This window comes from Grampus griseus (assembly GCF_964374135.1).
Source record: "Grampus griseus genome assembly, chromosome: 18".
Taxonomy (NCBI): domain Eukaryota; kingdom Metazoa; phylum Chordata; class Mammalia; order Artiodactyla; family Delphinidae; genus Grampus; species Grampus griseus.
The window spans coordinates 64,752,525-64,775,717 of NC_139012.1; the positions used below are offsets into that span (position 1 = coordinate 64,752,525).

At 41.8% G+C, this 23,193-nt stretch overlaps 1 protein-coding gene across 1 annotated transcript in view; it reads left to right on the forward strand.

Annotated features, from left to right (window-relative positions):
• LOC309835919 (phosphatidylinositol 3,4,5-trisphosphate 3-phosphatase TPTE2-like) overlaps positions 1-23,193 on the forward strand; it is a gene marked incomplete at its 5' end in the record, with an annotated part of 56,568 nt that overhangs the window by 25,633 nt on the left and 7,742 nt on the right. The window contains 4 exons of the mRNA XM_082675636.1: positions 1,002-1,063; positions 2,739-2,819; positions 6,088-6,193; positions 11,961-12,052. Coding sequence (XP_082531762.1) covers positions 1,002-1,063; positions 2,739-2,819; positions 6,088-6,193; positions 11,961-12,052 — 341 coding nt within the window. The remainder of the gene's footprint in view (positions 1-1,001; positions 1,064-2,738; positions 2,820-6,087; positions 6,194-11,960; positions 12,053-23,193) is intronic.

Sequence of the window (23,193 nt, forward strand, 5' to 3'; positions counted from 1 at the left end):
GCTACATTGTTAATGGTCAGTAGCCTCCTTTAGCAAGAAGCTTTTCCTTATCAGAGCACAGGGTGGTACAAAGTCCTCTTTGGAAGTACTTGGCTTAGAATATTGTTTTTCAAACTATGGGTTGCAAAATAAATTTAGTGGTTCATTTTCTTAAAAGGATAGAATAGAAAATAGGGTGCATCTTAAGGTAAAAGGATAAGTTTGGAATTACATAAAATACAGTTCAGCATATACTGGCTAAGACAAAACTACAGATCATTGTAGAAAGAATAGATGCAATGTACTTTTTAACTCACATTTTATGTGGCAGGGCAAAAATATAAATTGGAAAAAAACATGAGACTTTAGGATAAAATGGCATGAAATCAAGGATTTGCTTTAACGTGCTGGTGGGGGGGCTGGGGTGCATGTAGAGAGGAGGAGGGAAAGAAGGATGAGGGAAGAAAAGGAAGAAACAAGTATAACAATATGATAATTACCGAATCTGGGGAACAGGTATATGGGGGCTCATTATTCTGTTCTTTCTACTTTAATATATGTCTTATAACACAAAAAAATCTCTAAAATGGAAGGAATAATAGATATGGCAAATGCTAGGTGGTGTTTTGGGTTCTGTCCACGTTTTATCTTTTATAGTTTCTTTTATTTACATTAGTAGGAAAACAGGGTGTGTAATTAGCTCTTAATTGGTAGGTATCTCTTTAGCTTTAGAGTCCTGGAGCAGAGCTCATTGCCTCTGCCTGTTACTGCAGTCTCCAGGGGTCATGATTCAAGAACAACATACACGTGCACAGAATTAGCACAGAATTAGCACAGAACTCCAGGTAGAACCTCAGAGCAAGCAGTGTAAGGGCTTTGTCTATCTCTGAATTGAAATATTTTGAACCAGCACTTTCAGAGTGGAAGAAAATCAATCCAAAATGAACTCTAAATACGTCTGAGAGTAGTTTTATACCAAGTGCTGCCATGGGCAATGGTTCATGAACTAACTTCTTTTCTAGGAAGAACTGGAACTATGATCTGTGCCTACCTTCTTGCCAGTGAAATATTTGCAACCGCAGAGGTATGGAAGATGCTCCTACCAATGCTGTCTTAGGCTGATTGAATTTGCTAGCTCTGAAGCCTCGCTGGTGGGATGTTAACATGATCCCTGAGTCATGGTAATTAATGGAGTTGTAATTGGAGAGGTGATTATTAGAAAGCCTGGTTTGGATACTTTCTCATTTAACTGGCACTAGTTAGTAACTGACCTCAGGGCCTCTTTCTTTGGGACGGGATGAGGGTGAGGTCAATGAGACGCTCACCTTGGACACAAAATTTAAGGGAATGCCAGAAATCTCAGTAATTAAGATAAATAATATTCCAGTGCAGCGTTCAAAAAATCTAAGTTAATGCCAAAACGTCCATCGTGGATACAACAGGAATATTTTAAACAAAGACAGGACACAACAGAGTCCAGGTTAATGTGAAACGAGTAAGGTCAAGTTGTGAAAGTGCAAGAAAACCTCAGCGATACAGAAGCTTGACTTGCCTCCCTGAGACCCATAATCCCACCAGCTCCAGGCCTTCCTCCTTTCTCACGAGAATAAGAAGAAGATGGGTTAGGGAAGTTTTCTAAAGGACCTTGAACATCCTTGCAAGTGCTAGGTAGGTAAAAGGCATCGTTTTCCAACTCAGAACAAAGTCTCTCCTGGATGTTATATCTTTGCATAGTCAACATCTGTGGGGCCTGTGCCCTCTGGAAATTTCTGAGAAGACAGGATGGGCTGTTGCTATGTCTTAAAGCAGGGTTCCCACTCTTTTTCTGCCATGATCTTGCTAAAACGTCACCTCTTACAGGGCACGCTCTCAGCAGCTCTGCTTCTCGCTCAGCCTGCAGCCCAGATAAGAGAAGCTGGGGGTTCTGATCTGGGCCCAGCACCCTGATTCCACCGTCGTCTTTATTTCAAATTTGAGACACACAGGTCAGGAAAATGGATGCTGTAGGACAGTGTTTTTCACACTATGGATCACAGTTTATCAGTGAGTTGTGAAATCAACTTATTGCGTTGTCACTCGCATTTTTTAAATAAAATGGAATCAATTAGAATAGGAAATATCAAAAGGTAAGTATTGTTTGTGAAACTTTTGTTTCAGTTCCGTGTGAGAGAGTGCGTGTGTGTGTATGTGTGTGTGTGTATCTCCCAGGTTTATGAATGTGGATTGTAGCTTTAAAAATAAAAAGTTTGAGGGACTTCTCTGGAGGTCCGGTGGTTAGGACTCTACGCTTTCACTGCCGAGGGTTGAGTCCCTGGTCAGGGAACTAAGATCCCATAAGCTGTGTGGCGTGGCCAAAATAAGTAAATATATAAATATAAAGTTTGAAAGCTGTTGGTCTGGAGCCCTGGACAGAGCCAGAGGCCGGTGCTCAGGCCTTTGCTGTCTCTGACGGGCTGCATGCATCTCCATGGCAGGTCACTTGGTTTTCTTTGGGTCCTAATCTTCTCCATTTGTAAAATGGAAAGACAGGAAGAAGGACCAGATTCTCTCTAAAGTCTTCCAGCTCTAAAATTGTCTTTATGAGTCTTTGAATGAGAGTAGGCCTTGCTGTAGCTTTGTTAATTCTGTTATTTCGGGTATAGCCTCTGCCCAAAGACCGCTGACTTAAGGAAATCATGTGCCCTTAGAAACTTCAGAATGCCTTATACAGGAAAGGGACGTGCAGATGACCCATGACTGGACTGTCCCCTTTTTTATAGGACAGCCTTTATTATTTTGGAGAACGACGAACAGATAAATCCACCAGCAGTAAATTTCAGGGAATAGAAACTCCTTCTCAGGTAAGTGCTCTTTCTTTAAAAGGGGTCACTCTGGGGAATTAGGTTAAGATTGGCATCTATTACCTGGTTTCATTTTAGACTCTCTTCCTTGGGTGATTCCTTAGGTCATCTTCTCCTTGGGTGGTCTTCTCCTTGGGTGCCCCGTGACAGGCCTTGATCCCTTCCGGAGGCCAGGAGCCCTGCCTCAGGTGTTGCTTGGCTTTGCACCTTTGCTCTGAGTTCTCCCCAGAGCGCCCTGCCTTCCATTTTAACTGGTTATTGTTTGCAGAGTTCAGGAGTTGATTCCCTTCCCAAGGTAGGAAAGTCCAATTCCTAAGGTTTCAGACCCCCTGAAGATTATCTGAAGTCACTAGCCTTTTATTTCCATGTAAAGAGGAACTGAGTCTTTCACAAACCCCTATTAGGCCAATTCAGCCCTTGTAGAACATTGTGTGTGTGTGTGTGTGTGTGTACGCATGGGTGCGCACATGTGTAAGGGAGAGACAGACAGTGACAGAAAAAGAGACAGAGTCGGTGGGAGGGGGGCTGCACTTCAAAGGAGAAAGGAAAGGGAAAAGTAACATTTTTCAAAAACCTATTTTATACTAGACACTATTATACTTCTACATATATTGTCTCATTTAATACTCAGACAACCCATGTGACCCATGTTATTACCTTATTTTTTTTCCTTTTTAAAACGTTTTATCCTGGACTTTTTCATAAAAAGTCAAGACAGTCATACAATAAATCCCCTTATATTCATCACACTGCTTCAGCAATCATTTCTTTATGTGGCCAACCATTCATTCCCTCCCCACTCTACACACACACACACACACGCTTCATTTTCACACTAAACTTGGATTATTTTGAAGGAAATCCCAGACATCAGATCATCTTATCCCCTAGGTGTTTTAATGTGACATCTAACATAAAGACTCTTAAAAAAAAAAAAAACCCTTAAAACCATTGACATACCTAACAATGTTATACCTTAATAGTATCAAATGTCTAGTCCTCGTTTAAATTTCCATAATTATCTTAAAATCTTTTTAAAACTTAGTTTCAGTCAGGATCCAAACAAGGGCACACATTTCATTTGGTTGCTATGTCTCCTTAAGTCTCTTTTAGTTTATAGGTTTCCCACCTCTCTTTTTTTTTTTCCTTGTAAATTGTTTATTGCAGAAACCAGGACGTTTATCCCACAGAGTTTACAGCATTCTAGACTTTGTTGAATCCTGCTAAGGGTTTTGCATTCATTATCTAATATTCTCAATAACTCAATGAGTGGGCACCATTATGATTCCCATTTTATAGACTGGGAAATCGAGGTGCAGGGAAACTCACTTTTTGAACCAAGAACTCAAATCCAGATCTTGCAGACTCCAAGGCCCGTTATTTCCCATCCTGTGCACAGCTTCTCATTTGGATTGCCTTTTCTATACGGCCCCTCAAACCCAAGTGAGAGATGGTTGGGAATTCTTAAGTAATTGTGGATGTGGCCGTGAAGAAGAGTTTTCTTTGAGTGAAGTGATGAAAGCTGATACCCTTGGCCTAGTTAGCAGAACACTGTAACTGCTGGCTCTAGACATTTCATTTGGGATCAAAGAACTCAGCCTTATCCATTCATACTTTTCTGCCAAACTCAAGCAACACAAGGAAAAAAAGATAGCCATAGGCTATAAGTAATACATCGACTTATTGAAGCCCAGCTCGAATCATGCCATTTCACGCTCAAAATCCATAATGGCTTCTGACTGCCAATGGCAACACATATGTTTTAACCTGGCACTCCCAATCTAGATGTGATTTTTCCAACCGCTTCTTCCACTGTGTGCATCACACGCTCTAACGCGTTTGGATTGTTCGCCGTTTCCCAGCCTGTTTATACTTTACACCCACGTGCTCACGAGGGCCCCTTGTCCTGGAGTCCCCTTGCCCTCCCAGCCTGAAGTAGTCTCCTGCTTTTTCAGTTCTTACAGCCCTTTGTGTTCCTTTTAGGGACTAAGTTGCTTTACATTATTTTCCAGCTATTCGAAGTCGTGTCTTCTCTACCCTCTTTGCACGCCCATGTCTTGCCCATCTTTCCACCCCGGCAGCCCAAAGTGTCTCATATAGTATTTCCTTTGTCTGTAGTGAGTGCTTACTAAATAGATGTTGGTTTTATTAACTTCTGCTACATGCGCCTGTTGTTCTGGGCTGTAGGGGAAAGAAGAGTGAGAGCAAACGCAGCTACAGGGCCATGGTAGGTTACAAGCCTTTAGTGGAAGGTCAAGAATCTGGTGGCAGGAGCCACTGGGACGTTAGAGGTAGCTCCTTCGGGCACATCTTCCCTTCCCCATTTCCTCTGCAGTCACGTGCAGTGTCTCTAACTTACTCCAGGACTGGCACACCCTAGGCTGCAGCTGAGTCTCTTCTGATTCACTGGGCTAGCAGTGCAGGGGCCCGGCCTCAAGGGCTGTGTTGGCGAGGCCCCCAGGACAGAGTTCCCCGTGTGTGCGGCAGTAATTCTCAGACACCATCCCCTCCTGATCCTGCAGTGTGGCCATTCAATGCACTACATACATTTCATCCACCCCTGAGTTAAGAGCTTGACTGGTCCTTTCCAATGCAGAGGATGGTGGTTAATTTTCTTAACACTTCCCAACAGATGGGGAAGAGTCTATGAACTTTTCAGTCCGGTTGATTCTGTACCAGAACTCTTAACTTCTAGAAGAAAGGAGAGCCCTTGTGAACGGCTTGCCACAGGAGATGGACTAGGCTAAGAGAATCCCCAGGCTTCCTTGCAAAAATGGAATTGGGGAAACGGGAAGTGGAGAGATGCTCACTGGCTGGGGCTGGAGAAGAACGTGAATGTGCTGCTGGCCTATGGAGCTCTCCCGCTGGACTGTTACATCTTCCCTTCTCTCATGCGAGGAGGCTACTGCTCCCCAACGCACAAACCTTCCTTTAACTCAGCCACAATGAAGCTTCCACCCCAGGCCGACCTCTCCCACATTTGCAGTTAATGGCATCTTGCTGTCATGTTGTCCTAGCTGTTTTGTTGGTTCTGGTCAGTTGCACTCTCAGTCCCAGCAGCCTCTAAGCAACACCTGGCTCCTTTCTTGTTCCTTGCCTGTTGCTCTTCATTCAGTATTTTTTTTCTAAGGTAGATATTTAGTCATGAGGCAACAAATGCCTAGTTCCATAATGGCACCCGATCAATGTTTCCTTCATCAATTATTTTCCTTAAAAAAAATCAGGACTTTTTACCTCCACTTAAATCGAGACTTCTGTTGTTTTGCAGAATAGATTTGTTGGATATTTTGCAATGGTGAAAAATACCTACAATTTGACTCTTCCTCCAGTGAAAAAACTCACGATGGAAAAAATCATTATTTATTCAATTCAAGGTAAGTGCTTTATGTCTAATTGGAGAATTGGCAGGAGGGCCAATGTTCTTACCATTCGGGAGGGTTTTCTCATGGTTACATACAGAGACAATCCCAACGCATAGCTGTCTTTTTGTGTAGCCTCAGGTATAAACCCCTCCCCCTGGAATTGCCCATCAGCCCAGCGCTGCTGTGGCCACGTTACCACTGCTTAGGTGTCCTCTCCTTTCCTTTCCCATCACCAATTTGGGGGGCTCCATCCCCCCCTTCCCTTTCTCCTGTTCTCATTGCTGCTCTGGCCTCAGCCCAGGGTGTCCTTTTCAGAGTAGAACCTCTGAGAGTAAAGGGAGGGAAGGTCCCATGAGACCTGGAGACCACTTCTTCCTCATGCCCATCTCTGGTTCAGGGTTGTCTTGGGAGATGCACCCCTGTATCATTTTCTTTCCTAATCCTCTCAGAAACCTTTTTTTTATTCTTATCTCCTGATCTCTCGCTTTCCCAGCCCTCTTCCCCCATAGCCCCCTCTCCCCCAGCAACTCCATCAGGATGTCTTAAATACCCGAACAGCAAATGAATTTTGTTGCCACAAATTCTTTTTGCAAATAACTGCTGAGCACTGCTTTGGGCCAGGCCCCCTGCTCGTGTTTCTTTGCCCTTCAGGAGCCCCTGAGTGTAAGCAGAGGAGAGGAAGGTACACAGATGAAGAGCTGACCACAGTGTTGGACAGCTTCCTAGGAGAACAGCACTTAGGTCTTCCGAACCTACAGGAACACAAAAAAGGGTTGGGAGAAACCTGGCCTCTGGGCGGGGGTGGGGGGGGGCTCTCTCAGCCCCCTAGCTGTTACCAGTTATTACCAAGAGTAAAAATCCTTATAAACTTGAAAAGAGCTGACGATGCCTGCTTCAGGAGTGTAAGGAGAAAGAGGGGACCTGCCGTCGCCCCGAGAGGCAGAGATATTGGCCAGATCGTCCACCTCTGGGACTTGAAAGACAAGGAAGGAGGGGAGAGGAATGGGCCTCAAGGCCATGTCTTTATTTCTCTGTCACCCGCCTAGCTTCCCTGTACAGCTCACCCTCAGGGAGGTGGAAACAGGGACCCCTCAGTGTGGAGGCGCAGCAGGAGGTGATGCTTCTGATTCCCTAAAGCAACAGCAGCTTGTGGAGCGCGAGGCGCGGTGCTGAGTGCCGGGCCTCTCCTGGGCCCGGCTGCGGGGCGAGGGCGCTGGTGTCCACCCACACAGCCTATTGCTTTTAGCCCTCTGAAGAGACACACAAAATAAGATCTAGATGTGTATTTTTTAACGCTTCGTCCAATTATTCAGAAATAAGAGAACCCTTTAGAATATATGTAAAAACTGCATAGTCAAAATAATTTCAATTGTTAGTTAAAATATAAAATGCTTTTTTCAAATTATTTACGTATTTCTTCCCTCTCCACATGCCCGCATCGCCGCCACTGCTTGGCAGGGGTGAGGAACTGTGAGAGTTACCACGAGCAGAGTGCATGGGTTTCTGGCTTCTGGAAACAAACTTCGGCCCAGCAGCATGGTTTCTGTGGGAAATTTTGGTCTAGATTTCCAAACAAGCGTTGTGCGGGCAGACCCTGGAAATACAGCCTGTTCCAGCAGGAGGCTGCCTGTCTGTATAAAGGAGCAACTGTGCGAAGGCTTTGTGGGCTGCAGAGTGCTCTATGAGGTCCATTCTGTGATGTGTGTGTGTCACGTATGAGGGACAGGGCTGGAGTGGAGCCTCGCTCCGAACACCATCTGCCTTCAGATGTCCCCAGGGTAGAGCCAGGCTTGTCTGGCAGCTGGTGGGTGGGAGGGGATAGCAGTGCCTTGCTCTCCATTGTTTCCTGCAGAAAGTGCAGTGGGAGAGGCAACCCAGGTGGCTGTTGGAGCAGTGTCTTCCTCTAGGAAATTGAAACTCAGCTCTAAAGCCAAGTTGGTGGCGTGAGAGCCTGTTTTGTACCTGAGTGTATCCTCTCCCTCAGGGTCCTCTTGGTTAACGGTGGGAATCCAGGCATCTCTCATTTTATTGCTCTTTGCTTTATTGCGCTTCACAGACGTTGCACTTGTTCAGAAAATGAAAGGTTTGTGACAGTTCTGAGTTGTCAGATGATGGTGAGCAGTTTTTTTTTTTAGCAATGTGGCAATCAAGTTTTTTTATTTAATGGTTTGTGTTAGAATTTTATGTATTTATTTATTGGCTGCGTTGGGTCTTTGTTGCTGCTCGCCGTATTTCTCTAGTTGTTACTCTTCGTTGCGGTGCACGAGCTACTCATCGCGGTGGCTTCTCTTGTTGCGGAGCACGGGCTCTAGGTGCGCGGGCTCAGTAGTTGTGGCTCATGGGCTTAGTTGCTCTGTGGCATGTGGGATCTTCCTGGGCCAGGGTCGAACCCGTGTCCCCTGCATTGGCAGGCGGATTCTTAACCACTGCGCCACCAGGGAAGTCCCGATCAATTACGTTTTAATGAAGGTACGTACATAGTTTTCTTAGACATAATGCTATTGCACACTAAATAGACTACAGTATAGTGTAAACATAACTTTTTGTGTGCACTGGGAAAGCAAAAATGTTCGTGTGACTCGCTTTGTTGCGATATTCGCTGTATTGCAGTGGTCTGGAACCGAACCCACAGTATCTCCGAGGTAACCCTGTAACAGTATCTATACAAACCTCTGTGAGTATTAAACTATTCCAAACAGGCAAAAAGGCATTTAGTCTGATGGAGTTTTGATGCTTTTTCTCTAACGTGAACAGTGAGAATAGGAATAGTTTCTCAAACTTCTAAGCTTAAAAATGGTTTTAATAAGTTCTAGCATTTCATATATTGTCCCAGTCTGATATCATATCCTAAGACTGTGACTTCTCTCTTCATAGTTCGAATTTTACTTGACCTCTGTGGAGATACTGTTTAGTTAAAACTGTAAAGTGCAGATCTAGAGAACAGAGGAACTAACGCAGATTTCTAAGTACTGCAGGTGAAAACTGGTGGAGAGTTTAATGGGTTTGGTTTCCTCATCTCAGGCTAACATAAAATAGAGGATTTTAAAAGTCTAATTTGAGATCCCTCATAAAGGCTTCCAGACAGAAAGTTGTGCCCTTTGCAGCTGTTCTTACGGTGTGGGCCTCGGCTGGCAGAGCCCACTTAAGAAGGCCTGCCTGGTACGCCAACATTCTTGCTGCACCCACGTAAATAAGCAGGCCAAACCCAATGACAGCAGCCTTCTTTTGGAATAAGAACTATCCCTTTTGAGGGAGATCAAGGTGATGAAGTAGGAGGATGCTGAGCTTACCTCCCCCCATGAACACATCAAAAATACAACTACCTGTGGAGCTACCTGGAGGCTGGCAGAAAGGCCCTTCTACGGCTAAGGCTGTAAAGAAAAATCCACACGGAGTCTGGTAGGAAGGGAGGAGAAGTGATCTGGTCGAGACCTGCACCCTTGGTGGGGGACCCAGACGTGGAGGGGGGTGTCATGGGCTTGGGGAGCCTCCCTGGGGAGCAAGGGGTTTGAGCCACACGTTTGGCACTCCAGCCCTGGGGCCTGACACCAGGAGGATGAGTGCCCTTAGCTGCTTCGAAAGCCAGTGGGGCTCATGGGAGGCTGTAAGACACTGAGCCCTCACTCAGAGAGTGCGTGCTTGCTTATACCCCCATCCTGGCAGACGCAGCAGCCTGAAAACTCTGACCAGGGAGAAAGCAGCCTTGGCCAGTGCTCGGTCGCTGCCCACATTTAGGAGGAGTGAAACTACTCCAGGGCAGGGACTGACACTGCCAGCAGGAAAGAAACCAGCTCAGCAGTGAGGCACCAACCCCTCCGGCCCTGACCCAGCCTCTAACCAAGGGTGCACAGTGGGGAAAATGTACAACCAGCACAGAAGTGCAGCCCCAAACCCTTGAGCCCCCGCTGCATCCCAAACCCAGGTGGAGACTGCCGTCTCTCTCACACACAGGGTCGCACCCGGCTCCGGCTCCAGCCCCTCCATCTCCAGCCCCGCTTCCCACCAGGGTGGTGGCTGCCACCGCACCCCAGGGGCCCACGGGACCTGTGCTCACTTCTCCCACCAAAGCCACTGAGCATACGCAGGCTGCACAGTCCTGCACAAGGGCACGCCTTCAAGACTGGGCTAGGTAACTGATTCACTTCATTTCATAGAGACAGAGAAAGGTAAACAAAATGAGAAGACAAAGGAGTATGTTTCAAATGAAAGAACAGCAACAAAAAAAAAAACCCCTAAAGAATCATCTTCCTTTGAGATTATGATCACAACAGACTGTCAGGAAAAAGTGTGATACATTCTGAAATGGGCAGTGTCTTCTCTAGGCCCACCTCCAGGGTTACCTTCACCTTTCATGGTCTTTAAGCTATTTTACAACTCTAAATTGTAGAAAACTGATAATAATGCAAATAACTTTTGTACATAAAAATGCAAATTAGTTGTGTCTAGCAGAATGCAACTGATTATTGACCTGTTTCGTATTTATTTGTAAATTCATTTCATCATTCCTTATCTGCCCAGAAATGTGCAGTACTTCGAAACAGCTGTAGCATTTTACTGGTTCCTTAGTAATAAGTTAAAATTTTTGACGTGTTAAAAAATGCATGTACAGGACAGGGCTATGGCATGCAACAATTTCTGTAAAACAGAAGGAGAATACAGTTGCTTGTGTGTATATACACACATAGAACCTCTGGGAGAATCTATACTCATATTTGATTACACATGCATGAAAAACTAGAAACTAGTAATAGGGGTTAGCTGGGGCTGGAGAACCTAAACAGGTGGGAGATAGGGAAAATGGAGACTTTTCACTTCATGCCTTTTATACCTTTTATTTTTAAATCATGCAAATATACTTAAATTATTTTAAAAATGTTTAAATTGTGTGGGAATTAATTTAAGCTCATAAAGCAATGCCCTTTTCCTGTCATGTGATAAGTGTTCGACTTGGTTTAGCTCTACGTTTCACTGACTTCTGTTGACATCCGTAGAAAGAAGTTCTGCAGGTGGATGGGACAGAGGGAACTGAGGCAAAGAAACCATGATTCCTCATGACAAATTAATTGTGTTAGTGAGAACAAAATTAAATGAACACAAAACAAACTTAATATCACAATTAAGAATGATGGATATGTGACTTTATTAGAATATTTGTTTTAGTTCTGTACCTTTAGTTCTGTGCATATTTAAGTGAAATATGCAGGGTGGAAAGGAAAGCCGGAAAAATTAATTGGAGGCTTGAGAAACCAGCCCTTTCGTGAAATGCTGAAGTAAGTGGGTCAATTAAATTGAAAAAAAAAAAAAGGGAGAAGAAACCATTTGTCTGTAAATATATGCTGAACATAGCAGGAATGTTTGGATACAGCTCTCCTATATTTTCCATAAACTGGATTTAAACTAGGGCAAGAGGAAGTTAGACTATTTATTATTAAGAAACATCACAATTAGAAGTCTGAAGAAAGCAACACATCAACAAGAAAGGTTGCACGTCCCCTTCCCTAATTTCTTTTTTCTATGAAGGTGAAGCGATGGGATTCCAAATCTTAGAAGCTGAACAATGTCTTTTTTTTTTTCTCCAGCCTTATAAATTCTGCTTTAGGGGACAGAACTGAACTTTTGAAGCCTTGTCTTTCAAAGACAAAATCCATACAAGAGCCAAATGATTCAATATTGACACATTGTTAGCTGGGATAATTTTTTCTCTTTTTAATCTGTATTGTTAATTGGTGAGACATTTTGATCTTTGCTCTAACCAGCCTAACTTTTTAATTTCATTCAGGTGTTGGAAAAGGCAATGGAAATGACCTAAAAGTACAAATAATAATGCAACGAAAGCCTGTCTTTTTCTGTTCTGCTTCCAAAAACTGTGGGGTAAGAGAGAGCAAGGAAACTGAAAATTCTAGTGTTTTACATCTCAATGTCAAATCAGCATGTTGCCCTCCCCAAACCATCACTCACCACAGGGAGGGGCCGTGTTGCTTTCTGGTTACCATCCAACTTGGTGTCCCTGGGTTTGGATTTGAGTCAAGAGTTAAATTTACTGTTCAAAGTAGTTTTCAGGGGAAATAGTTTTCCAGAATATATTTTCAGTTCAGAGTGGTGCTTTGCCTTTCCCTTTTCCACAAATGCCAAGCATGTTCCCAGAATCTGTCAGAGTTTTAGATTCATGCATCTGGTCACTTTTAGCCATATTCTCTTCTTCTTGGTCATTTTTATTATATGGCACTGATTCTGAAATTTTAATGGGCATGAAAATCACCTAGAGACTGGTAAAGATGCAGATTCCTAAGTTATACCCCCAAAGTGTGATTCAGGAAATCTGGAAAGGGACCCAGGAATCTCTAGACTTAGCAATGTCTCAAGTGATTCTAACTCAGATATCCTGTGGGACTGCACTGTGAGAAACAATGCAGGGGTGTACGGATTGGGGAGGAATCTCTTTGGGACCAAATAGTCAGTTTTCTTAAAGGCTGAAGAAATGGTTAAGACTACAGACCTTTCCTGGAGCAACAGGAAAGCTTCCTTCATGGGTGTAAGAAATATAAACTTTTAAGATTCTTTCTCAGGCTTTGGTCTCTAGTTCTCCTATTACCTCTCCTCTTCCTTCTTTTTACTCCCCTGACCCCCGGGAGGGGGCACTCGCCCCAAGCCTCATCCCTGGCTTTCTGGCCTTATCTCCACACATACTCTATTCTTGGTCCTACACATCCGTTCCCCTACTTTCAATTATAATATCTTCTTTCATTCACTTGACACGTATTTATGAGCCCCATACACGGGGTAGACGCAGGAGCTGCAACGTGGGCATTCTCTACCCCAGCAATTCAAACACAGTTGTCAATCCAAATTTATCCAATGAACTTTTCATCTGCTTCTGCAAATGACACCAGCATTCTCTTACTCAGACTTTCAGATCTGGTATGATCTTTGATTCTGTCTTTGCCCGCGGCCCCTAAATCCAGTTAGTCACCAATTCCTGCTGATGAGACCACTGGAATCTCTCTTCACTCGCTCCCTTCCTGTCTGTTCCCATTGCCACTACCTGGTCCAGGACCTCATTTGCTCATGCCTAGACTTCTACAACGTTCTCCTTACCTTTGCTTTCTCCTTATACAGGGCAGTATATAGGGTCCTGCAATACGCATCCTGAAATACTGCTCTCATTGTAAAAAGCTGTAGCTAGAGCAGAAGACACACTGTGCACCCACGGTCAAAGCTAGTTAATATCTTTGGCGCAATATTCTTTTTTTTTTTTTTTTTTCTGGCTGTGAGGCATGCAGGATCTTACTTTCCCAACCAGGGATTGAACCCATGCCCCCTGCAGTGGAAGCGTGGAGTCTTAACCACTGGACCGCCAAGGAAGTCCTTCTGGCTCAGTATTCTTATCTGTAAAATAAAGGTTACATCTCAAGGGTTGTGAGGATTGAATTAGATAATATATGTGAAGTTGCTTTGTGAGTCATACATCACTAAATAAATGTTAGATGTGATAATTACCAGGCCAGCTTTATCACCTAGGAAATGCTCCACTATAACTTTCAACAACTTCATTCTTATTTTCCTGGGTCTTGAATTCTCAAGACATAGCCCTATCATACCTGAGCTTATTCGCATTAGTAACATGGCCTGCTGTCTCCATGCCAGGTAGACTGGGTCCCCTCTGGCCCTTGGAACACAACACTCTAATTTCTGCTTCCTGTTTTTGCTGGTCTTTTTCCCCTCCTCCAGCCCTGCCCTCCCAGTCCCCTGTCTGAACTGGATTCTCTTTACAGAGCTCCTCTTTTTTAAAAATTGAAGTATAATTGACATACAATATTATATTAGTGTCAGGTGTACAGCATAGTGATTTGACATTTTATATACATTATGAGATAATCACCGTATAGTTACCATCTGTCACCATTTAAAGTTATTACATTATTGACTATATTCCCTATTCTGTATATTACATCCCCATGACTTATTTATTTTATAACTGGAAGTTTATGCCTCTTAATCCCCTTCACCTATTTCACCCATCCTCCTAGCCCCTGCCAACCACCAGTTTGTTCTCTGTATCTATGAGTCTGCTTCTGTTTTGTTATGTTCATTTGTTTTTTAGATTCTACATGTAAGTGAAATCATGCAGTATTTTTCTTTGACTTAATTCACTTAGCATAATACCTTCTAAGTCCATCCATGTTGTCACAAATGAAAGATTTCATTCTTGTTATGGATAATATTCATATATACATACATGTGCATATATATATATATATATGCACACACACACACACACATATATACCTCACATTTTCTTTATTGATGGACTTAGGTTGCTTCCATATCTTGGCTATTGTAAATAATGCTACAGTGAACATAGGGGTGCATATATCTTTTCGAATTAGTGTTGTCGATTTTTTTTTTTGGATAAATACCCAGAAGTGGAATTGTCCAATGATGTGGTAGTTCCATTTTTAAGTTTTTGAGGAACCTCCATACTGCTTTCCATAGTGGCTGCACCAATTTACATTCCCACCAACAGTGAAAGAGGGTTTCTTTTTTTCCACACCTTCACCAACGTTATTTTTTGTCCTTTTGATAATAGTCATTCTGACAGGTATGAGGTGATGTTCTGGTTTTGAATTGCATTTCCCTGATGATTAGTAATGATCATTTTTTCATGTGCCCGTTGGCCGTCTGTATGTCTCCTTTAGAAAAATGTCTGTTCTAGGTCCTCTGCCCATTTTTCAATTGGATTGTTTCTTTTTTTGATGTTTCCTTTCTAAGTTGTATGAGTTATTTTTATATTCTGGATATTAACCTCTATTGGATACATAATTTACAAGTATCTTCTCCCATTCAATAGATTAGCTTTCCATTTTATTGCAGGATTCCTTCACTGTGCAGAAGCATTTTAGTTTGATGTAGTCCCACTTGTTTATTTTTGCTTTTGTTGTCCTTGCCTGAGGAGACGGATCCATAAAGGTATCACTAAGATCAAAGTCAAAGAGCTGACTGCCTGTGCTTTCTTCTAGAAGTTTTATGGTTTCAGGTCTTACATTCAAATTTTTAATCCATTTTAACTTTATTGTCATATGTGGTGTAAGGTAGTGGTCCAGATTCATTCTTTTGCATGTAACTGTCCAGTTTTTCCAACACTGCTTATTGAAGAGATCCTTTTCCACTTTGTATATTCTTGTCTTCTCCGTTGTAGATTAATTGACCTTAAGTGTGTGGATTTTTTTCTGGCCTCTCTATTCTGTTCCATTGATCTATGTATTTGTTTTTGTTCCAGTAACAACTGTTTTGAATACTATGACTCTGTGATATAGTTTGAAGTCAGAAAAACTGATACCTCTAGTTTTGTTCTTTTAAAGATTACTTTGGCTATTTGGGGTCTTTTGTGGTTCCACACAAATTTTAGGATTCTAGTTCTGTGAAAAATGCTATTGGGATTTTAATAGGGTTTACATTGAATTTGTATATTGCTTTGGGTAGTAGCATAGACATTTTAACAATATGAATTCTTCCAATCCATAAGCACAGTATACCTTTCCATTTAATTGTGTCACAGTTACGTCTTTCATCAATGTCTTATAGTTTTCAGAGTTCAGGTCTTTCACTTCCTTGGTTAAACGTATTCCTAATTATTTTATTCTTTTAGATGCAGTTTTAAATGGGAGTTTCTTAATTTGTATTTCTGATCATTATTAGTGTATTGAAATGCAACAGATTTCTATACATTAATTTTGTATCCTGCAACTTCACTGAATCCATTTATTTGAAGTTTTCTGGTGGAGTCTTCAGCGTTTCCTATATATAGTACATGCCATCAGCAAATAGTGAGTTTTACTTCTTCCTTTCCAATTTAGATGTGTTATTTCTTTTTACTGTCTAATTGCTGGGGCTAGGACTTCTAATACTTGGTTCAATAAAAGCAAGAGTGGGCATCCTTGTCTTGTTCCCGATCTTAAGGAAAAGCTTTCAACTTTTCAACACTGAGTATAACATTAGCTGTGGGTTTATTGCATATGGTCTTTTTTTTTTTTTTTTTGCTGTATGCGGGCCTCTCACTGTTGTGGCCTCTCCCGTTGCGGAGCACAGGCTCCGGACGCGCAGGCTCAGCGGCCATGGCTCACAGGCCCAGCCGCTCCGCGGCATGTGGGATCTTCCCGGACCGGGGCACCAACCCGTGTCCCCTGCATCGGCAGGCGGACTCTCAACCACTGCGCCACCAGGGAAGCCCCAAGTCTGGAATATTTTGATGAAGGATAGGTATTTACTCTTCTTTAAATGTTTGGTAGAATTCACCTGTGAACCTGTCTGGTCCTGGACTTTATTGGGAGTTTTCTGATTACTGATTCAATATCATTATTAGAAATCTACCTATTTGGATTTTCTATTTCTTCTTGATTGTTTTGGAAGATTGTGTGTTTCTAGGAGTTTATCTATTTCTCCTAGGTTTTCTAATTTGCTGTAGTTTCATATGATCCTTTGTATTTCTATGGTATCAGTTGTAACTTCTCTTTCATTTCTGATTTTATTTATTTGGGCCCTCTCCCTTTTTTTTCCTTGATGAGTCTGGATAAAGATTTGTCAGTTTTGTTTATCTTTTCAAAGAACCAGTTCTTAGTTTAATTATCTTTTCTATTTTTAAAAAATCTCTGTTTCTGTTCTGATCTTCATGATTTTTTCCATTCTACTAACTTTGGACTTCATTCTTTTTCTACTTCCTTTAGGGCTAAGGTTAGATTGAGATTTTGTTTCTTGAGTTTGGTCTGTATTGCTATGAACTTGCTTTTTAGAACTCCTTTTGCTGTGTCCCAGAGATTTTGGAATGTTGTGTTTCCATTTTCATTTGTCTTAAGGTATTTTTAAAATTTTCTCTGATTTCTTCAGTGACCCATTGGATTGTTTAGTAGCATGTTGTTTAGTCTCCATGTGTTTGTGTGTGTGTTTTTTTTCTAGTTTTCTTCTTATAGTCAATTTCAAGTTTGATACTGTTGTGGTCAGAAAAGATGCTTGGTATGATTTTAATCTTAACTTTATTTAGACTTGTTTTGTGGCCTAACATGTGATCTATCCTGAAGAGTGTTCCATGTACACTTAAAAAGAATTATATTCTGCTGTTTGGGCGTAGAATGTTTTTTATAATCTATTAAGTTCATTTGGTCTAATGTGTCATTTAAAGCCAGTTTCTTTATTGACTTTCTGCCTGGATGATCTGTTCATTGCTGTAAGTGGGATATTAAAGTCCATATTATTATTGTATTACTGTCAATTTCTCTTTTATGTCTGTTAATATTAGCTTTACCTATTTAGGTATGCCTATGTTGAGTGCATAAATATCTACAAGTGTTATATACTCTTGTTGGATTGAACCCTTTATCATTATGTAATGCTTTTTTTTCCTTGGTCTATTGTTAGAGCCTTTTTTTGTTTTGTATACATTTATTTATTTATTTTTGGCTGCATTGGGTCTTCGTTGCTGTGCATGGCTTTTCTCTAGTTGCAGCGAGTGGGGGCTACTCTTTGTTGCGGTGCACGGGCTTCTCATTGTGGTGGCTTCTCATTGTGGTGGCTTCTCTTGTTGCAGAATACAGGCTCTAGGCACGTGGGCTTCAGTAGTTGTGGCATGTGGGATCAGTAGTTGTGGCTTGCAGGCTCAGTAGTTGTTGCTTGTGGTCTCTAGAGCGCAGGCTCAGTAGTTGTGGCACATGGGCTTAGCTGCTCCATGGCATGTGGGATCTTCCCAGACCAGGGCTCGAACCTGTGTCCTCTGCACTGGCAGGCAGATTCTTAACCACTGTGCCACCAGGGAACTCCCACAGCCTTTGTTTTTAAAAATTGGTTTTATTTTTGGGGATTTTTTAAATTGAATTATAGTCGATGGACAATATTATATAAGTTACAGATGTACAACATAGTGATTCACAATTTTTAAAGGTTATACTTCATTCACAGTTATTATAAAATATTGGCTATATTCCCTGTGTTATACAATATATCCTTGTAGCTTATTTATTTTATACATAATTTGTACCTCTTAGTCCCCTACCCCTATCTTGCCCCTCCCCCTTCCATCTTCCCACTGGGAACCACTAGTTTGTTTTATATCTGTGAGTCTGTTTCTTTTGTTATATTCCCTAGTTTGTTTTATTTTTTATATTCCACATATAAAGGATATCATACAGTATTTGTCTTACTCTGACTTATTTCACTTAGCATAATACCCTCAAAGTCCATCCATGTTGTTGCAAATAGCAAATTGTTCTTTTTTATGGCTAAGTAGTATTCCACTGTGTGGTATATATGTGTGTGTATATATATATATCTTTACCCATTCATCTGCTGATGGACATTTAGGTTGCTTCCATATCTTGGCAATTGTAAATAATGCTGCTATAAACATTGGAGTGCATGTATCTTTTTGAATTAGTGGGGTTTTTTTTCTGTATACATACCCAGGAGTGGATTGCTTGGTCACATGATAGTTATATTTTTTGGTTTTTTGAGAAGCCTCCATACTATTTGCCACAGTTACTGCACCAATTTACTTTCCCACCAACAGTGTATGAAGGGTCCCTTTTCTCCACATCCTTGCCAACATTGGTTGTCTTCTTTTTTTAAATCTTTATTGGAGTATAATTGCTTCACAATACTGTGTTAGTTTCTGTTGCATAACAAAGCAAATCAGCCATGTGCATACATGTCCCCATATCCCCTCCCTCTTGAGCCTCCCTCCCACCCTCCCTATCCCACCCCTCTAGGTCATTGCAAAGTACCGAGCAGATCTCCCTGTGCTAATGCTGCTGCTTCCCACCCGCCAACTATTTTACATTCAGTAGTGTATGTACGTCGATGCTACTGTCACTTCGCCCCAGCTTTGCCCTCCCCCCCATATTCTCAAGTCCATTTCCTATGTCTACCTCTTTATTCCTGCCCTGCAACTAGGTTCATCAGTACCATATATATATATTTTTTTTAGATTCTATATATATGTGTTAGCATACAGTATTTGTTTTTCTCTTTCTGACTTACTTTGCTCTGTACGACAGACTCTAGGTCCATCCACCTCAGTACAAATAACTCAATTTTGTTTCTGTTTATGATTAATATTCCATTGTATATATGTGCCACATCTTCTTTATCCATTCATCTGTCAATGGACATTTAGGTTGGTTCCATGTCCTGGCTATTGTAAATAGTGCTGCAATGAACATTGTGGTACATGTCTTTTTTTTTTTTTTTTTTTGGGCTGTGTTGGGTCTTTGTTGCTGTGCATGGGTTTTCTCTAGTTGCAGTGAGCAGGGGATACTCTTCATTGCAGTGCATGGGCTCTCTTCGCGGTGGCTTCTCTTGTTGCAGAGCACGGGCTCTAGGCGCCTGGGCTTCAGGAGTTGTGGCTCGTGGGCTCTGGAGCGCAGGCTCAGTAGTTGTGGCGCACGGGCTTAGTTGCTCCGCGGCGTGTGGGGTCTTCCTGGACCAGGGCTTGAACCCCTGTCCCCTTCACTGGCAGGTGGATTCTTAACCACTGCACCACCAGGGAAGCCCCATGTCTCTTTTTGAATTATGGTTTTCTCAGGGTATATGCCCAGTAGTGGGATTGCTGGGTCATATGGTAGTTCTATTTTTAGTTTTTAGTTTAGTTTTTTAAGGAACCTCCATACTGTTCTCCATAGTGGTTGTATCAATGTACATTCCCACCAACAGTGCATGAGGGTTCCTTTTTCACCACACCCTTTCCAGCATTTACTGTTTCTAGATTTTTTGATAATGGCCATTCTGACTGGCATGAGGTGACCTCATTGTAGTTCTGATTTGCACCTCTCTAATGATTAGTGATGTTGAGCATCTTTTCATGTGCCTTTTGGCCATCTGTATACCTTTCTTGTGAAATGTCTATTTAGGTCTTCTGCCCATTCTTTAACTGGATTTTTGTTGTTGTTGTTATTGAACTCCTTGAGCTGTTTGTATATTTTGGAGATTAATCCTTTGTCCATTGTTTCATTTGCAAATATTTTCTCCCATTCTGAGGGTTGTCTTTTCATCTTGTTTATGGTTTCCTTTGCTGTGCAAAAGCTTTTAAGTTTAATTAAGTCCCATTTGTTTATTTTTGTTTTTATTTGTTACTCTAAGAGGTGGGTCAAAAATGATCTTGCTGTGGTTTATGTCAAAGAGTGTTTTCCTATGTTTTCCTCTAAGAGTTTATAGTGTCTGGTCTTACATTTAAGTCTTTAATCCATTTGGAGTTTATTTTTGTGTATGGTGTTAGGTAGTGTTCTAATTTCATTCTTTTATATGTAGCTGTCCAGTTTTCCCAGCACCACTTATTGAAGAGGCTTGTCTTCTTTTTGATGATAGCCATTCTGACAGGTTTGAGGTGATATCTCATTGTGGTTTTAATTTGCACTTATCTGATGATTAACAATGTTGAGCATCTTTTCATGTGCCTGTTGGCCATCTTCACGTCCTCTCTGGAAAAATCTCTATTCAGGTCTTCTGCCCATTTAATTGCCTTTTTTTTTTTTAATGTTGAGTTGTAGGAGCTGCTTATATATTTTGGATATTAACCCCTTATCAGTCATATCATTTACAAATATTTTTCCCCATTCAGTAGGTTGTCTCTTCATTTTGTCATTGGTTTCCATTGCTATGCAAAAGCTTATATGCTTAATTAGGTCCCATTTATTTATTTTTGCTTTTGTTTCCTTTGATTTAGGAGACAGATCCAAAGAATTATTGCTATAATTTACATCAAAGAGTGTTCTGCCTATGTTTTCCTCTAGGAGTTTTATAGTATCCAGTCTTACATTTAGGTCTTTAATCCATTTTGAGTTGTTGTACATGGTGTTAGAGAATGTTCTTTTACATGTAGCTGTCCTACAGCCTTTGTTTTTAAAGTCTATTTTGTATAAGTATTGCTACCCCAAATTTTTGTTTCTATTTGCATGGAATATATTTTCATATCCCTTCACTTTCAGTCTGTGTGTCTTTAGATCAGAAGTGAATCTCTTGTAGGCAGCATATAGATGGGTCTTTTTTTTTTTTAATCCATCAGTCACCCTATGTCTTTTGACTGAAGAATTTACATTTAAAGTGATTATTGATAGGTTGTACTAAATACCATTTTGTTAATTATTTTCTGGTTGTTTTTACAGTTCTATGCTCCTTCTCTTGCTCTCTTCCTTTGGAATTTGATGACTTTAGCATTATGTTTGAATTCCTTTTTCTAATTTTTCTCAATATTAGGTTTTTGGTTTGTGGTTAATTTGAGGTTCGTGTATAGCAGCCTATGTGTATAGCAGTCTATTTTAAGTTGATTACTTAAGTTCAAATCATTCTAAAAACACTACATTTTTACTACCCCCACTCCACGTTTTATGTTTTTGATACATTTTACATCTTTTGATTTTGTATACCTACTAATTATTGTAGTTATAGTTGATTTTACAACTTTTGTCTTTAAACCTTATAACCTTTGTAAGTGATTGATCCACTGCCTTTACTATACGTTTGCTTTTACCAGGGAGATTTTTCCTTTTACATGTTTTCTGATTTCTAGTAATGGCCTTTTGTTTTTTTCTTAAAGAAGTCCTTTTAACATTTCTTGTATGACTGGTTCAGTGGTGAACTCCTGTAGATTCTGCTTGTCAGGGAAACTTTATTGCTCCTTCAATTCTGAACAATAACCTTGCCAGATAGAGTATTCTTGGTTACAAGTTTTTCCCTGTCAGTACTTTGAATATATTGTGCCATTCGCTTATGGCCTGTAAAGTTTCTGCTGAAAAGTCAGCTGATAGTCCTATAGGGGTTCCCTTGTACATAACTAGTTGTTTTTCCATTCTTTTGTGCCTAATGCTCTTGATTCCATCTACTGTATTGTTCCTTTCAGTTATTGTATTCTTCAGCTCTGGTTGGTTCTTTTTTATATCTCTGTGTTGAAGTTCTCACTGTGTTCATTCTTCTTCCAAGTTTGGTGAGTATCTGTCTTTATGGGTATTACTTTGAACACTTTATCAGGTTGATTACTTCTGTCCATTTCGTTCTTATCCTGAAGTTTTGTCTTGTTCTTTCATTTGGAGCATATTCCTGTCTCCTCATTTGTTTCTGTGTATTAGGTAGATGAGCTACAGCTTCTGGTTTTGAAGAAGTGGCCTTATGTAGAAGGTTTCCTGTGGGGCCCAGAAGAGCAATCCCTGCTAGGCACCAGAGCCAGGGATGTTTTCTCTGTGGGCTGCGTGTGCCCCTCCTGTTATATGGTGCCACAGATGCTGCAGTCACACTAGTGGAAGGGGCTGGCCCCCAAGCCAGCTGCCTGTGTGGCCTGGCCACGGCTGCTGCGCACTCACTGGTGGGCAAGGCTGGCCCCAGTGTGGCTGGCTGTGGGGCCCAGCCACAACGGTTGCAGGTACAATTGTGAGTGGGGCTGGCTCCCACCCTGGGAGGAGGGGGACTATACCAGCCAAGGACTCCCACTGGATATGGCAGGAGGGGTGGCAGCTGGGAGGAGCTGCTTTGGGCAGGGCAGGTCTGCAGGGGACTGCTGGGGTTGGGGTGAGTGGTGTTAGCAAGGCAGATGGCAAATGTTTTGAAATGGCGCCTGCCAGTGCTGGGCCAGCCTAGGTAGAAGGAGAATTTTTTAAATGATGCCCGCCAGCACTTCGTTCCCCAGAGGCAGTTTCTTCCCCCCCTTTGGCACTCACTCTAAAGTTAATGAATGTACTTCACATGTGGCCTGGGCACTTTGCAAAGTACTGCCTCTGTCCTGGGACTCAAAGTAAGTGAATTTGTGCCCTTTAAGAGCAGAGTCTTGGTTTCCTACAGCTCTCCTGGATACAAGCCCTGCTGGTTTTCAAAACCAGATGTTGTTATAGGGGCTCATCTTCCTGGTGCAGGTCCCTAGGGCTGGGGTGCCTGACGTGGGGCTCGAACCCCTCTCTCCTTCGGGAGAACCTCCGTGTTTGTGAGGTCCCCTCCCGTTTGTGGGTAGCCATGTTGGGGGTACGGGTCCTGATGAGACCACATCT